Source organism: Geotrypetes seraphini, chromosome 1 (assembly GCF_902459505.1).
Source record: "Geotrypetes seraphini chromosome 1, aGeoSer1.1, whole genome shotgun sequence".
Taxonomy (NCBI): Eukaryota; Metazoa; Chordata; class Amphibia; order Gymnophiona; family Dermophiidae; genus Geotrypetes; species Geotrypetes seraphini.
Genome location: NC_047084.1, coordinates 320,335,939 through 320,353,652, shown reverse-complemented (window position 1 = coordinate 320,353,652; position 17,714 = coordinate 320,335,939). Strand labels below are relative to the sequence as shown.

The 17,714-nt window shown below is 41.6% G+C and overlaps 1 protein-coding gene and 1 non-coding gene across 2 annotated transcripts in view; both read left to right on the top strand.

Moving 5' to 3' along the window:
- Window positions 1-17,714, top strand: part of NFKB1 (nuclear factor kappa B subunit 1) — a 216,852-nt gene that overhangs the window by 170,039 nt on the left and 29,099 nt on the right. The window contains exons 12-16 of the mRNA XM_033935869.1: window positions 3,644-3,781; window positions 5,722-5,811; window positions 8,592-8,727; window positions 12,192-12,306; window positions 13,383-13,584. Of these exons, the coding sequence (XP_033791760.1) occupies window positions 3,644-3,781; window positions 5,722-5,811; window positions 8,592-8,727; window positions 12,192-12,306; window positions 13,383-13,584 (681 nt within the window). The remainder of the gene's footprint in view (window positions 1-3,643; window positions 3,782-5,721; window positions 5,812-8,591; window positions 8,728-12,191; window positions 12,307-13,382; window positions 13,585-17,714) is intronic.
- On the top strand, window positions 14,959-15,065 carry LOC117352815. Its single transcript, XR_004537868.1, has one exon. It is a non-coding gene; the product is annotated as a U6 spliceosomal RNA (small nuclear RNA).

Below are 17,714 nucleotides of genomic sequence, written 5' to 3'. Positions count from 1 at the left end.
TTTATATTCAATAACATTTTTGTAGACTGACCTTTAACAAACATGAAGGTGGTTTGCAAATTAAAAATATTGAAAGGAAATCAATTGAAAGATAGGAGACACCCCCCCCCCCCATTATTTTCGATTCAGTACAGAACTATACGACATCATACTCAGCCATTTTGACCAAATGCCTGAGTAAAAAGAAGTCTTTTAAGGAGGGCATGGGATTTAGGGTAAGATGATTCTGAGCAAAGTTCAGAGGGAAGAGAGTTCCATAGTGATAGAACTAAAGCAAAGAAAGCAGAGTGACATTTGGAATTAAGTCTGGTCATGTGTACTGAAGGCATAGTTAATTGATGAAAGAAGCTAAATATAATGGAAGCTAAGGACTCCTTTTACTTACCTGCGATAGCGGTTTTAGCACACGCTAGACGCTAACGCCAGCCTTGAGCTGGTGTTAGTTCTAGCTGCTTAGCGCGGGTTTTGCACGCGCTAAAATTCTGCGTGCGCTAAAAATGCTATCGCAGATTAGTAATAGGAGCCCTAAATATGAAAGGAGTCCAGTGGGTAATGTTTTATAAAAAAAATGAAATAATCTATACTTGGCTAACTGTTTTAAACCTTGGGGAGAGTGTTAGGCCTTGCGGGAATAAAAATCTATTCCAAACCCTGTAAATAAATGGACATCAGTATAAACGTGGGATTTATGAGCTCAGGTAGCAACTCGTGGGTGACCAGCACCAGACATAAGTCTAAATGAGCGCTGCCTCTTACATCATTTAGTCCTGAATGTGCAAACCGTGTAAAATAAATCAAAGACTTATAAGATCAAGGTCAAACAATCGCTCCGGGGAAAAAAAAAGTATATAACTTACGTTCTATAAACTCCCTAGAATGTGCCCTATCTATTCTCTATAACAAATCCTGTCTAAAGTGCAAGTGCTAGGAATATAAATTAATACAATTAGTTGGAAATGGATTAAAAATACACAATAGTGTGAAAGGACCCCTCACAGTGCCCTAAGGGGAAAAATCACATGAAAATACGTGTAAAATGCCTCAGAAAGATTACAAGAAATTCATAAAGAGCATGGACTAATAAGTGTCCATATTCACATATAAAAGTGCATAGTGCATAAAGAAAGCATACATGGAAATCCCAGATGTTCAATTTGTCAAAAATTCATGAACACAGCTATAGATAAAGAAATATTTCATAAAAACACATAGAAATAGGTGTTCAAAAAACACACATTGCATTAAAAACTGAAAGAGATACCAAAAAATGTGTATAGAAAAAAATGAAAATCCTGAAAAGAGTCTATAGAAAGCTCATATTTCATCCAAACAAGTTCATGTTGCTTCCTAACAATTCATGTAATACTCATAACAATTCATCATAATTCATTTAACTATAAACAGTTTATAATACCACTTAATTCATGAAATATTTATGTTTTACTGCACGGGGGAGTACTTTGCTACAAATTTTAGGAAAAGTGTGCTACCCCTCAAAAGTATACTGCACTGAGGAGTACTTAGCTCAATATAATTTTGAAAAGTACTGCCACTCGACAGAGCTCTGTTTCGTCGTCTTCGTCAGGAGCGGAAGATACCTTAGATTTAGTTGACTCGGCGACAGAAAACTTTTCAAATCTGTCGACTCTTCTTCCTGAGCGTGAAAAAATCAAGCAATCGCTGCGGGAAAGTAAAAGTTTTTAATGGCGTCTCGGGGGTTTAAGAACAGGGTTTGGAATAGATTTTTATTCCTGCAAGGCCTAACACTCTCCCTGAGGTTTAAAACAGTTAGCCAATTATAGATTATTTCATATATTGGACTTATTGGCAACTGCTGAGTCTGCAGGGTTATATATCTACAAGGAACGCCTCAAAAAACTGGGTTTGTTCACCCTCGAGAAGAGAAGACTGAGAGGGGATATGATAGAGACTTTTAAAATACTAAAAGTTTTTGACAGGATAGAGCAAGAAACGCCGTTGTTCACATTGTCAAATGTGACTCGGACAAGAGGACATGGGCTGAAACTGAGGGGCAACAGGCCCAAGACAAATGTCACACGCAGCTCTCCCGGAGGAAGTTATATCGGAGACCTCCATTCTGGGATTCAAGGGCAAATTGGATGCACACCTTCTTGCGAATCACATTGAAGGATACGGGTAAACAGGGTCTCCATCAGGGAGCACCTAGCTTGGTCTCTACGTGTGCAGGTCTCCGGACTAGATGGACCTAAGGTCTGATCCGGTGAAGGCATTTCTTATGTTCTTATGTAATGTTTTATAAACCAATGTAAGAATTTTAAACTCAGTGTGATATTTTACTGCAAGCCAGTGGTGTTCTTTCAGCAGGGGAGGTAACATGATCGAAATGTCATGCATGAGAGAGTAGCTTGATCGAGTTGTGCTGAATAGTTTTTGTGGGAAATCAAAGGAAGACCTGCACAAACAACATTGCAGTAGTCAAGTTCTGTAGTAACCAACGCATAAAGTAAAAGAGTCATCATCTATGTATCACCAAATAAAACGTATGAGTCTAAGTAAATGTAAACATGATTTTACAACAGAAGAGATTTGCAGAGCAAACGTAAGTGCATTGTCAAAAAGAATACCCAAGTAACTCATAGGGCTCTTTTTACTAAGCTGCACTAGTGGTTTTAGCGCGCACGTTAGATGCTAACACCTCCATTGAGCTGGTGTTAGTTTTTCCACGTAGCACAGGGGTTAGCGTGCGCTAAAAACGCTACCGCAGCTTAGTAAAAGGAGCCCATAATGCTGTTTTTCATTTGTTCATCTATAAGGTTGTACTATTCTTTCTGTAAACTACTTCAGGACCTTTCAAGGGAAGAATGTAGTATATAAGATTGATGAATAGATAGAATGGTTCATAGACATAATCGCGGAAGACAAAGGCGCGCACCGACAACTGAGCGCAAGGCGGAGGCGCGCGCCGAAGAAAATTACTGTTTTTAGAGGCTCCGACGGGGGGGTTTGTTGGGAAGCCCCCCCCCCCCCCCACTTTACTTAATACAGATCGCGGCGGCGTTGTGGGGGGCTTGGGGGGTTGTAACCCCCCACATTTTACTGGAAACGTAACTTTTTCCCTAAAAACACGGAAAAAGTGAAGTTTTCAGTAAAATGTGGGGGGGTTACAACCCCCCAAACCCCCACAATGCCCCCACAACGCGGCGCGATCTGTATTAAGTAAAGTGGGGGGGTCCCCCCCACGCCCCCCCGTCGGAGCCCCTAAAAACAGTAATTTTCTTCGGCGCGCGCCTCCACGCTGCGCTCAATTGTCTGCGCGCGCCTTTGTCCCGGCGCACTTTTAACCTGACACCGATAGAATAGCTAAGACACAGAAGAAGGGGATGGAGTGTTATAAGGCCAATGTTCCTTACATTCAGTGGTCTACAGTGGCAAGATACCTCCCGTTGCCCATATATTCCATATTGTAGGCAGTAAAAAAGTCCAAGATAAAAATGGTTAACCACACGTATTGTTAGAAAAACACCTGCCAGTGATTTTTTTTTTTTTTCGCGTTTCTTTATGGACTTCCTGACTATAGGACAGGGGCCCCCTATCTGAAGCCACAGGAAGGAACATTGTACACTGAACAGCCACCTTTTCTATTTTGCTTTGCCCAAAACAGACAAAGAAGAAGTGCTGCGGAAGCGACAGAAGCTAATGCCCAGTTTTTCTGACTACAGTGGTGGCGGTGGTGCAGGAGGAGGAGGAGGAGGGGGAATGTTTGGCAGCGGAGGAGGGAGTGGTGTGGGCTCTGGAGGTGGTAAGATGGCTTGAATCTACTTAACAAAATTCATTAATTTATTTATTTATAAAATGTTTAGCCCGCACTATCCAACCGCACTATCATTCAGCACAGTTACTCTAAAGAACTTTTTAATATTTTTTGTATGTTATTGGATTTTAAAGGGCAGTATACAAAATATAATAAATATTGGGATGCAATTATATAGACATTTTGGGGACATTTTTAGCTGTACATACATTTCCTATTACCTTTACCCCCCAGGCCTATGATCATGTCTGTTTACTGTTTGATGGTTTTGCGATGCTTTAAAGAGAAAATAAGTAAAGTTCTGCAGAATATTCTCTAATATGTTTGGATTTGCCTTGTATTACTGGTTTTTGCCATACTATGAAAATGTAGAATTCTCTTGCACTGTAATTATATAATTAATTAGCAGCGCTGCCAGACCAGTCCAGAACCTGTGAGTTATAGCCATCAGCCAGCAGATGGCACCGTTTGATTTGTCCCATGTGTGATTAGCTGAGGACCCCCCCAACAAGTACCCCCCAAATTGGCAGGAAGGATGCCCACTCCCTCCTTCCAAGACCCCCCAAACAGCCGCCACTCCCCCAGATCTGAGAATGGCAGGAGGGATGCCTATTTCCTCCTGCTACCAGCCCCTTCGATCCCCCGAACCACCCCCCTGCATTGAAGACTGGCAGAAGGGATACCCAATCCCCCCAAACCACCAACACCCCCAAACCTTAACACCCTCCTCCCCGACACCACCCAAACCTGCAGACCCCCACCCCGGAAAATTTTTGTTTTTACCTTCAATTACATCACTTTCTTTTACAGAGATAAATTTAAAAAAAGATTTGGCATTAATATATGAACATTTCTTAAGAAAGAACTGAATATATCATGGGGTATCCTCATTTTATCACATGACTGTGTGTCATAATTGATTTATCAAAAACAAACAAACAGGCAAATGATCTGTAAGCTCTGTAATATCCAGTCCAAGCAAAAACACAGCAGACCACCGTGATAGAGCTGTGGTAGCGGCTGATTAACACAATAGTGTACTAATCCCAGATCTCACCTATCTGGCAGCAACCAGCTGTACTCATATATCTGGCACTTACACAAAGAGACCATGAAGAAAAAAAGGAAAGCAATAAAACCTATTCAACCATAAATATACAAGGTTTGTCACATTGAGCCTCTTTTATAAATCCGTGGTAGCAATTCCCGCATGGCAAATGTGATGCAGCCCATTCAGTTCCTATAGGCTGTGTTGCATTCCCGCACTGGGACTCGCTACTGTGACTTTGTAAAATGGATCCTATTTGTAATTTGAGTAATATATTTTCTTTAGATTTTTTCTGGATCCTTGATGCAGACCACTTTGGCCGAAACAAGGCCTATATCGGATCTTTTTGATTAAATAAAGGCTTGTTAGATTTTTGATTCACACATCAGATATTATATCCTTTGTTCCTCAACTGTTTTGCCTTTGGATTGGATAGTTTAAGAAAATAAATCTCAAAAATGAAAAGATGAATGCTGATATGTTGGGGCATAGCAATTTATTTAAATTGGTTTGGGGCTCGTTGACATCCTTTGTTACTTCAACATAGTTGTCTTTTACTTTTTTATTTTTTATTTTTATACACATCCAGGACAGGGTGGGAGGGATATCTTTTTGGTTTATTCTTTGATTAAATTGTTGGATGGGAGGGGAGGGATATTTTTTTTCTGCATTGTTATTGATTGATTTTAAGTGCTTATGTTGATTATTAATGTCTGTACAATTCCTGGCACTTTGTATTAGTTTTGAAAAATTAATAAAGATTTAAAGAAAGAAAGAAAATAAATCTTTGTATTTTTTGAAATAGTGACATATCGAGTATAGAAGAGAGGTCATACAGTGCATTCACCATTTGAACGTAATGGTTCTTTTTCTCTTTTAGGATATGGTTTCTCTTCCTATGGTTACCCTAATTATGGAGGGATCCATTTCCATTCAGGCACAATGAACACCAATCCTGGAATGAAACATGGTAAAGCAAGAAGTAAATGCTTAGCACTAACAAAAATGTAACTTTGTTTAGGGGTTTTGTTAAATTTTCAGCTTAGCTTTCGCTCTCACATGCAGAACGTAATTAAAAACTTATTTTAAACTGTGAATGTTAAATAATCTGCAATCATACTTACCTAGGTATGATTACAGGGTTGGATTATTGTAATGTGTTTTTGGGAATCCCAGCAACGTGCTTGCATGCTTTGCAGGTGGCTCAAAATTCAATAAGACGGATGTTGTGTGGATTGAAAAATTTGAGCATGTTACAAGACATCATATTGCAATGTTTTGGCTGACTATGGAGTTTCAAGTAAAATACAAACTACTGTTGATGGTTTATTTGAGTTTCAGTCATATAGCTCTTAAGTACTTATGTGATTGTCTGACGCTTTATGTTCCAGCAAGACAATTCAGATCTTCCACACAGGCAAGTTCCATCTTCAAAAAGCCTTCACTATGAGAATACAAGGAAAAGTATGTTCTCTTGTGTAGGGTCTATGGAGTAGAAAAGTTACCTGTATATTTACGTCGGTTAACAAAACTGCAGGAATTTAAGCAAATGTTAAAAACCCTCACTTGTTTTGCATTGTGAAATATGGCACTTGGTGTTGTGCAATAACTTAAATAGTGGATAGGAAGCATAGCATTTGGTAAGATGTTTAGGCCTTAAAGGCACCAAGTAAATGGCCGCTGTTCTAACTGTCGTTTTGCCGGGGTCAAATATCAACAAATCGTATAGTCATAGACCAAAAAACCGGTATATATGTTAGAGTCACTTACTTCAATAGAATGTGAGTATGCCTCAGCCCCACCACTCCACCGCTGTGCTATCTCTTGACTGCGGAGAGAATTATGTGGCACTTCATCATTGGCTGCTCATAACCATGTTTATTATATCCCTGTTCATTAAAGTGTTTATAAATATTTCTTCATTATTTGCAGTTTTGTTAAAATAAATGTACTTAGCTCATATGTTTAGCTGTTATCAGCCAACGCCTGGGAGTTTAACCCAACATGTTTCGCACCAACAGGCGCTGTGTCAAGGGTCTCCCGAGGTCGTGCGTGTCATCCGACTCGAGTAGTATCCAGAGTAAGATGGCCTCATCCGACTCGAGTAGTATCCAGAGTAAGATGGCCTCATCCGACTCGAGTAGTATCCAGAGTAAGATGGCCTCATCCGACTCGAGTAGTATCCAGAGTAAGATGGCCCATCCAACTCGAGTAGTATCCAGAGTAAGATGGCCCATCCAACTCGAGTAGTATCCAGAGTAAGATGGCCCATCCGACTCGAGTAGTATCCAGAGTAAGATGGCCCATCCAACTCGAGTAGTATCCAGAGTAAGATGGCCCATCCGACTCGAGTAGTATCCAGAGTAAGATGGCCCATCCAACTCGAGTAGTATCCAGAGTAAGATGGCCCATCCGACTCGAGTAGTATCCAGAGTAAGATGGCCCATCCGACTCGAGTAGTATCCAGAGTAAGATGGCCCATCCGACTCGAGTAGTATCCAGAGTAAGATGGCCCATCCGACTCGAGTAGTATCCAGAGTAAGATGGCCCATCCGACTCGAGTAGTATCCAGAGTAAGATCCATCTTACTCTGGATACTACTCGAGCCGGATGACACGCACGACCTCGGGAGACCCTTGACACAGCGCCTGTTGGTGCGAAACATGTTGGGTTAAACTCCCAGGCGTTGGCTGATAACAGCTAAACATATGAGCTAAGTACATTTATTTTAACAAAACTGCAAATAATGAAGAAATATTTATAAACACTTTAATGAACAGGGATATAATAAACATGGTTATGAGCAGCCAATGATGAAGTGCCACATAATTCTCTCCGCAGTCAAGAGATAGCACAGCGGTGGAGTGGTGGGGCTGAGGCATACTCACATTCTATTGAAGTAATTGACTCTAACATATATACCGGTTTTTTGGTCTATGACTATACGATTAGGCCTTAAAGGCAAGCAGTCCTGTTAATAGTTATGTATGTATTTTTAATTGTTTTACTGTGTATGTATATTTTTCTAATCCACTTTGGATAAAGGCGGACTAGAAGTGATACTAAACCTCGCGGGAATTTGTAGCAGCCATTTTCATTCGCTGCTCTGCATGGGACAAGAGTGTAGGAGGATCACTCCTGCTCCGGTTCACCACTGGACCACCAGGGATTAAGTTAGGCCCGAAGGAGGCCTGCAGTAGGTCAGGGAGGGGACAGGGGGGGGGGGGGTGCACAGAGTCTGCTAGGACAGGACAAAGAGGGATTGCTCATTTGCTGACTCACCACTGGACCACCAAAGTTTAAGGTAGGTCCAGAGAGAGGCCTGCAATGGGCATTGGGTGGGAGGGAGGGAGGTTCTGGGTACAGAAACAGGAAGGACAGGACACCTTGGGGAAGGCAGGTATTTGGAAATTAGGGAAGGAGGAGGAAGGAGAGAAAGCATTATCTATACTTGAATATAAACCCTCGGTTTATATTCAAGTCAACCTTGAAAAAAAGGTTATCTCTGATTATATTCAGATCAGTTTATATTTGAGTATATACGGTACACTGATAATGATAATTTGAATATCTTAAAAAAATACAAGAAAGTCTATCCAAAATGGAAGTGTATTTTATATTCATTCACCTTAAGTTTAGGTCTGGAAGTTGTTCTTGCAGAGAGGGGTTCAGTGGAGGGAAAACATGGTCTTACTTACCAGATGTTGCTCTAAATTCAGTAATGTATAAAGTGTCCTCTTTTTCTTGCAGATTTTTTGGAGGCAGCCAGTGAGCTTGCTAAGCGCCATGCCAATGCTCTCTTTGACTATGCCGTCACTGGAGATGTGAAGATGCTCCTTGCTGTTCAACGCCACCTCACAGCAGCCCAGGATGATAATGGTGACAAGTATGTTAGTCTTTTCAGTTAAGTTTTGTTTACTCTGAGGTTGCTTTCTAAATGATTTGTTCGTCTAACTTTGGGTCAAACAAATTGCTATCCTAAAGTGTCCCAAAAATTTTATTTAGATATATTGATGGGCATAGGTTGGAGTTCTGCTGGATATGTTGGTAAAATTATGTGGATAACTTGTTTGGCGAGTCCACCAATTTGAGAGAACATGTCACCCAGCTCCACTGGGAGAAATCTTTAAACTCACCAGAGACTTTTCCATTCTATGGAAAAAGAGACCAACTGACTTTCACAACAAAATTCGAATTTCTAACCAACTGACTTTCCCAACAAAATTCAAATTGGTGAACTGCCCTGTATCCAATCAGGTCAGTGAACACACTATTTGCAAAGACAAACTTCAGACCTCACAGCATACCCTGAAGAAAGCCACAGCATGGCTGAAACATCAGTTTCTACCTGACAAGAAGCAGCGAGACCCAGAAACCTGCTACAAGCAACTTAAGGTCTGGCTGCTCCCTAGACTTCCAATCCCCTGTTATAGTTAGTTGATATCCCATGTGGTAGCTAGTTGATATTAACATCTTGGTGGAAATGTGCTTCTTCGTTGGGTGTTGCTTTTGGACCACATGGTTCTTAATTATTTTTGTCAGCTGGTATATATGCGTGTATTTAAAACAACTTATATCTCCCCTACGTGCAATTCTAGGTAGGTAACAATAAAACATATATAAACCAATACATAAAGCAAAAACAAGACAAAATCATATTGCAGCTAAATAGCCATTAAAATAACCACCGTCAGGGTACATACATATGCACACAAACTACATGCATCTCATAAAAACAAAAGAATTGCCACACTGGGACAGACCGAAGGTCCATCAAGCCCGGTATCCTGTTTCCAAAAGTGGCCAACCCAGGTCCCAAGTACTAGCTAGATTCCAAGTAGTAAAACAGATTTATGCTGCTTATCTTAGGAATAAGCAGTAGATTTCCCCAAGCCATCTAAATAATCACCTATGGACTTCACTTTTAGGAAATTATCCAAGCCTTTTTTAAACCCCGCTAATCTAACTGATTTCACCATACGAATTCCAGAGTTTAATTACACATTGTGTGAAGAAATACTTTCTACGATTTGTTTTAAATCTACTACTTAGTAGCTTCATCGCTAGACCTAGTATTTTTGGAAAGAGTGAACAAGCGATTCACATCTACCCTTTCCATTCCACTCAGTATTTTATAGACCTCTATCATATCACCCCTGAGACATCTCTTCTCCAAGCTGAAGAGCCCTAGCCACTTTAGCCTTTCCTCATTTTCATCGCCCTTAATAATGTCCTCTAAAAATTAAGGACACTGAAAATCTTGTCACCTTAGGTAGGTTACAAGCTATGAAAAGCCTTCTTGAAAAAAATGAGCCTGTAGTTATTTCTGAAAGGAAGTTGAATTAGCAATCAGCTGTAATTCAAGAGGCAATGCATTTCATAAGACTGGCTCAGCTACCTAGAAAAATGACAAATGATACTCTTCCAGCTTAATTTGCCCAAAACACAGCACATCTAGTAAACACTTGTCTGAAGAATGAAGTGGTCTTGAAGGGCAATAAATTCTTAACAAAGATGTGACTGGCAGGGGAAGTATCATTATGTAAAGCCTTGTGTATGAGTGTGAAAGGTTTGAACCACTGTTCCCTCTAAACTAAACAGGAGCCCTCCAATTGCATTGCTGCCATTGGGGGGGAGGGGGTGCGTCAATATTGTGTTTTTAGTCACTAGAGACAGGCAGGTTCCCTGGAGTCCTGCAGAGCTAGCCTGTCCCTCACTATTGAAAATGAGATAGTGAAACAGCACCCCCTACTGGCAGGACTTTAAATGGATGACTCCTGCTCAGCTTAGAGCAGTACTGTCCTGCAAATTTATTTTTGCTCTGGCACACTAACGGAGCAAATGTTTTTTTTCTGTAGCACACCCACAACCCAGCCCCACCCCCCAGCCCCGCCCCACACAAACCTCATCTCATTTTCCCTGAGCTCAGGGCTGGGTCTGGAGGGCTTCCGAGCATGCGTGGATGTCAGCGCAATGACGCACAATGTCATCATGTCAACATCAGAGGCCCTCCAAACACGGCCCCAAACTCATGGAAAATGAGACAAGGTTCATGTGGAGGTGAAGGAGAGGAGAGGCACTGACGCCAGAAGCGACACTCGGCATATGGCATGTGTCCTTCAATCCCTGGCGGCACACAGTTTGCGATTCACTGACTTAGAGGGAAGACTTTGAACTGTGTCCTGTTGGTGAAAACACTTGAAACTTGCAGTCACTTACCTAGGAGGCCCCTGTTTCGTATACAGAGGACTATCACTGATACTGTTTGTGATCATTGAAAGCTACTAGTATACAATTTTTTTTCTTTAAAAGACAGATCTTTGATAAACATAACTGTAGTACCACCCAGCCTTTTGGCTAACTTCCTGTCTTTAGCAGTCATCTCCCACATGCGAATAAATAAGTGAAACAAATATTTTGTGCAGGAAAAAAATCCCAGATGAAAAGTCTGCTCTGTTTCTGAAGAGGCCTTTGGAAATTTCATTAATGGCTGTGGTGATTCCTTTGCTTCCTCTCACCCATAAATTCTTCACACTATTTCAAATCATTCTCTATGTTCTACAAAGCTTAGGAGTAAATTTGCAAATTAGGATGTAGCACATAGCTGGCCAAAACATGGCCACCTAATTTTCAGCTGAAGATCTTACTAAATCTATTCAACCTGCGGCGGTAAGCGGCTAGCAAGCTGCTTTCAGCTACGGGCTGAACCAATCCCAGATATTCAATGCCAGGACACGCACAAAAATCCAAAAAGACACCTGTTTATAAAGGCAACATAAAATGCCTATGTGCCTTTTTAAAATAGGTTCCCAGAACCAGCCCCAGTAGAGTGCAAATTAGGGTTACCCTATGGCTCCAGAAAAAGGAAGACGGATTGAGACATCCGGGTTTTACTTCCATTGCTTTCAGTGGAAGTAAGACCCGGATATCTTAATCCGTCTTATTTTTTCTGGAGCCATATGGTAACCCTAGATATCAATACACACTTTTGCCCTGCCCTGAAGCTGGAGTAAATGTGATCAAATACATTGCAACTCCACCTCCTTTCCCTTCCAGACTTTGCCCCCAGGATCACCTACAGGCAGATTACATAAAAGATATGTGCACACTTATGCATTCAGGCAATTTTATAAAATGCCTTTCCAGTGTATATAACAGTCTTTACACATGGGCAAAAGATCTTTATAATTACCCATTTTGGGTGCCTAGCTGTAAAGTGTAAAAGAGTTTGCAGATGTATTGGAGAGGAAGAGGTATTTAGAAATGCAAGGGTCTGATAACACATGTTTGCAAATTTAGTCTCTGATGAGAAATTGTTTCTAACCCCTGTTTGTTTTTCTCATCATTTAGTGTCTTGCACCTAGCCATCATCCACCTACACACCACCTTAGTGAGGAACCTCTTAGATGTGATATCAGGTTTGATATCAGATGATGTGGCCAATATGAGAAATGACCTTTATCAGGTATGTTTGTGGTTTCAATGAGAAAACATTCCTTTTACAAATGGAAAAACGTGCACAAGATTTGATTCGTTTGTTGTTGGACTCTTTACATGTGCTGGGTGTAGAATCACTAGTACCTTGTGGTACACCAGCACCACCGGCTTGAAGAGGAGCATCTCAAAATTCTTGTTCTAGATTGTACCACCAGACCAGTCCAAACATCTGGAACCTTCCATTCCACAGAAATTATATAATCTATCACTTAAAAAATAAGGAGAAACTTTGAAGGCTTTCTGGTATCAATTAAAAGTGGGTTCTGAGAACTGAAATCAGAAATAGAATTGGGCTTATGCACTGAAATATTTACAAAACTGTGGTAGAGGTTTCTACCTCAGGCCGGCGAGGTAAGTGCTTCAACCCTCATAGAATTCCTATGAAAGTCGGAGAATTTACCGCGCCAGCCCATAGTAGAAACCTCTACCACGGCTTTGTAAAAGGGGTCCTGAGTTTGTTATGAGGTCTGACTTGGTACTGGAAGTTAGGGATGCTGGTACTGATACTTTCTCCATTTTCTTATTTTCATTTATTTCCCTTGTCTGGTTTTCTACACACACCTCTTCATGTTCCTTGATGCACTGTGCAAATGGTATGTAATGTTTTGCTGCAAAACTGGAATTTATTATTTTAAAAAATGATACAGGATTTTAAGTTTAAATTTTCAAACAAAATTTTCTTGGCCTCATTCACTCATAAACCTCTAATCACATAAACTCCCAGGGTATACTCAAAACTGTAGGTCAATTTTTAAAAATAACTTGGATGGTTTATAGTTGCACTTCATTTGACTTTGAAGGTAGCCTGTCACCTGGTTTTCCTGAGCATCTCCTCAGCAATAGAAATGGCTCTGGGTCACCAGCGTCAACCAGGGCTACTTCTGGTTTTATAAATCTAGCCCTAGGATTTTCGCTGCTGTTTTCAAAATTAAAAACCCTGCATTGAGTGCCTTCACCTTGAGGCCGGAAGCCATGTTCGAAGATTTACCTCATGTTATGACTCACTTTGTACTTTCTTTTTTGCCCTTCCCTTACTTTTTACAGACACCTTTGCACTTGGCAGTCATTACGCGTCAGGCCGACATAGTGGAGTGTCTGCTGGCTGCTGGAGCTGATGTGGCCCTTCTAGATTGCCATGGCAACTCAGCCTTGCACCTTGCTGCGAAAGCCGGAGATGAAAAGGTGTTAAGCACACTTCTTAGCCATGAGAAGACATCGAGGATAATAAGCCTACCAAATGGAGACGGTATGAGACCACATTAGATGCTCGGGATCTCTCCCTGGACTTAAGAGATGCTGTATGTATCGATTAGGGTTACCGGACATCCAGATTTCCACGGACATGTCCTTCTTTTCAAGGAAATGTCTGGGGGTCTGGATGGCTTTTCAAAACCCGGCACTTTGTTGAGGTTTTGAAAAGCTTCCAGCTAGCAGCAACATTGGGACAGCATCTGTGCATGCTCAGGTGCAACACGGGGATGCGTGCTTGCGTGCAGCGTCTTCGTGTAACACCAGCGCATGCTCAGATGCCCTCCTGACAAGCAACCGTGTTGAGGGTGTGCGGCTCGGGGCAGGGCCATGGGTCCGGATTTTTGTTCCCGAAAATCTAGTAACCCTAATATTGATATAAATAAAGTTACCAGAGCATTTCATCCATTGTATATACTCACGTAGGGGTCTGTCCACTAGATCTTAGTGTGTGTATATCAAGGCCGTGTGGCATGCACAAAAAATGGAATGCAAACTAAAACCTTAGAGAGGCATAATCGAAAGAAACATCTAAATCCGTTTTGGGCCTAAGTCGCCCAAAGTCGGCAGTGTCTAAAGTCCATTCTCGAAAAATACAACAAAAATATTTTGTTTTTTCGAGAGTCATCTAACTGTACGTCCAGCTGTTTGATCACCCAGACCGCTAAGTCGTTTATCTTTATACCCCATTCTCGTCCAAACATTTGTCCAAGTCGAAAATGCCTAGAAAATGACCTTTTGGACGTGGAGTGGGGGAGTGACCAGCAAAGTAATGGACTGGACACCTAGACATGGCAACAGAGTAGTGGGGCACCTTACAGGGCACTGCTGTGAACTTCACAAAAAGGGTGTCACCTAAACAACTCACTACAACTCCCTTTTAGGTCATGGTGAGCCCCCCAAAACCTACTAGGCCCACCTGTGTTTCAACCCAATAGTCCTCACGGCTGCAGGTGGCACCTATATGGCAGTAAAGTAGGGTTTAGGGTGGTTTGGGGATTGCACATGTTTCACCATAAATGCAGTGGTTAGAGTGGCTTATATGCCTGGGTCCTCCTCTCTATGGTTCACTAGCCCACCACCCACACTACTTAAGCCACCTCTGTGATGCTGTACTAGGTTTTGTTATGCCAGGTGCTGATGTTCTGGAGGCAGGTATGTACGTTTTTATTCCGATTTTTATGGTGTTGGGGGGGTCAGTGATCACTGGGGCAGTGTGTGGGAGGGTCTGTACTTTGTGTTTGCAGTGCTTATCTGGTCACTTTGGATACCTTGTTGGCACTTAGACCTGGTTTTACATGGCCTAAGTCACAACGTACAAGTTCCGTCCAGGCAGCCTCGTTAAACTTTCGGTTATACTTGCAGTACGACTGTGCTCGCTTCGGCAGCACATATACTAAAATTGGAACGATACAGAGAAGATTAGCATGGCCCATGCGCAAGGTTGACACGCAAATTCGTGAAGCGTTCCATATTTAAAAAAAAAAAAAAAAAATACTTGCAGTACGACTAAGTTTAGATCAGCCCACAACCCTCCCAAATCCCGCCCTCACCACTCCTCCTAAAACGCCCCTTTTAGCTCTGGTCATACAGCAGCACTGAAAAGGCATAAGTCATTTTTAGATATGTCTAAAACACGGTTTGATTATTAGCACTTGGACGACTTGTCTTACTGATCGTACAAGTGCCGATTTAGGCCGGTTTTTAGTATTTAAGTATTTCCGTTTCAATTATGAGCCCCTTAGCATGCTAAATTGGGTTTTGATCATATCAACAGGTATGTACTAAAATACTTACATACAAATGAGGGATCAATGCATACAAAATAAACTTTAATGAGCATGTAAGAAATAGCATGTTATGTTTACCCTTGTGGGCTATTTTGCACATGCCCACTGAGACCTAAACTTTAACTCCTTCCTCAGAACAGATGTTGAATGTTAGTATACATGCCGACTCTCAAAGTCTCCGGTGCTGACTGACTATAGGCTCTTGCATCATTTCATATCAGTGAAGATCAGGACCCTCAAGATTGAGAAGGACACCTTTTGGAGGGAATAAGGGCTTTACACTTGGATAGATAGATAGATTTTGAGAAGAAAGCAGAAAAATGGAAGAAGGTTGAATGTTAAAAGTTAATGCTAATGGACGTATGGCAGAAAGTGAAGGAGAGAAAAACAGTAAATGGATAAGGTGGCTCTGGATACACAGTTAAGAGCACAGACAGAAGGAAGTGCAGCCAGAGACTGGGGAAAGATGGTTTGAAAAACAAAATCACCAGAAAACAAAGATAGGGGAAATGATTTTATTTTCAATTTAGTGATTGAATTGTGTTAGTTTTGAGAATTTACATCTGCTGTCTATATTTTGCACTGTTCAGAAAGAAATGTATTTGTTTCTATTTCTCTGGGGTTGTACTGCATGCAGAGTCTTGCATCTTAGGGTTTCGTTTGTATATATTAGTACTTTTAGTTTGTGGTCCCGTAATTTGCATAGGGGTTATCTGTGTTCTGCATGTGTGACCTAAGCCAGGTGTTCTGGTAGGAATGAATGTTGAAAGCATACAGTCTGCTTTGTTTAGTTTAATTTTGTGGTTAACCATTATGTGTTGTTAATAAGATTATATTGTGTGTATATATGAAAAATGAATGGAAAATATCCGAAAACAAAAACACTGTGGAGAAGATGATGTCCAAGATGCAGGCTTTATTGAAAATACAGTCAATTAATCCACATAATGAAATGTCTAGGACCCAAATAATTGGGGACTATGGACCCAACATGGTCCGTGTTTCGACAACCCTGTCTTCCTCAGGGGTCTCTGAAAGTCCTAAGGCAAAAAACCGTGGATCAAAAGCTAAAAACGGTCCTGGTTGAGAACTCTGCGCAATTGTGGAAAATATGCTATTACAATTAGTACTATTATGAGGTGGGGTCTGGGGCGGAGCTTTCACCCTCCCCCCAAACAAAAAAGCTTTCCACTGCCTATGCCTAGAGTGACTATTTAAATAAAGTTGGGATTAAGTATGGTAACATCTATGAGGTGAAAAGAACAGGTGGATCACTGGAATGGTGTCTCAGGGTGAGGAAGGATCTATACTTCTACTAAGACTAACCCCCTCTTCAACGAAACTGCGATAGCAGTTTTTAGCACGGTGACCTGCGCTGAAGGGCCCGTGCTGCTCCCGACGCTCATAGAGCTCCTATGAGCGGCGGGAGCAGCACGGACCCTTCAGCATGGCTCTCTGCACTACAAACTGCTAGCGCAGTTTAATAGAAGAGGGGGTAAGTATCTTAATTTTAAAATTTGGCCCGCAACATAGCCTGTGTTTTAGATTTCGGCCCCTTATGTGATCGACTTTGACACCCCTGTTCTAAGGATTATTGATCACTTTTGACCCTGTCTGCCATTTCATTTACGGTCTAGAATAAACAAATGTAGTGCAGTATATGTTGAGCTGCTGCAGAAATCACTTAGGTGGCTTCAAATATTGCAGAATGCAGGGGCAAGACCTGTTGGAGTTTTGACGGTTGAGGACTCATATCCCGAGTGATTACACAGCCTTACTGGCTTCCTGGGGAATCTCAAATGCATTTTAAAATTATTATTCTTATGTTTAAAGTCTTAAATGGATAAACTAGAGGCTTTTGGGCCAAACTAGAGTAGGACACAGTGAAAAAGTTTGTCCCTGTCACTGCGAGCTCCATGTAGGTTATTAAAAAAGCAGAGGCCTCAGGCTCAGCGCAGACACCTGGGGAACCCTACTATTTACAAAAGTGAAAAGACAGCAATTCTGGATTAGTGCTTGTAGCGAAAAGGAGGAAAAGCCTCAGAGCCCCGTTAGAGAAGAGCCCTTCTCTAAGGTGTCAGGTCAAAACCGCGGAAGACAAAGGCGCGCGCCAACCACTGAGCGCAGCGTAGACGCATGCGCCGAAGAAAATAACTGTTTTTAGGGGCTCCGACGGGGGTGTGTGTGTGGGGGGGAACCCCCCACTTTACTTTATACAGATCGCGCCGCGGTTTGGGGGGTTGTAACCCCCCACATTTTACTGAAAACTTCACTTTTTCCCTAAAAACAGGGAAAAAATTAAGTTTACAGTATAATGAGGGGGGTTACAACTCTCCAA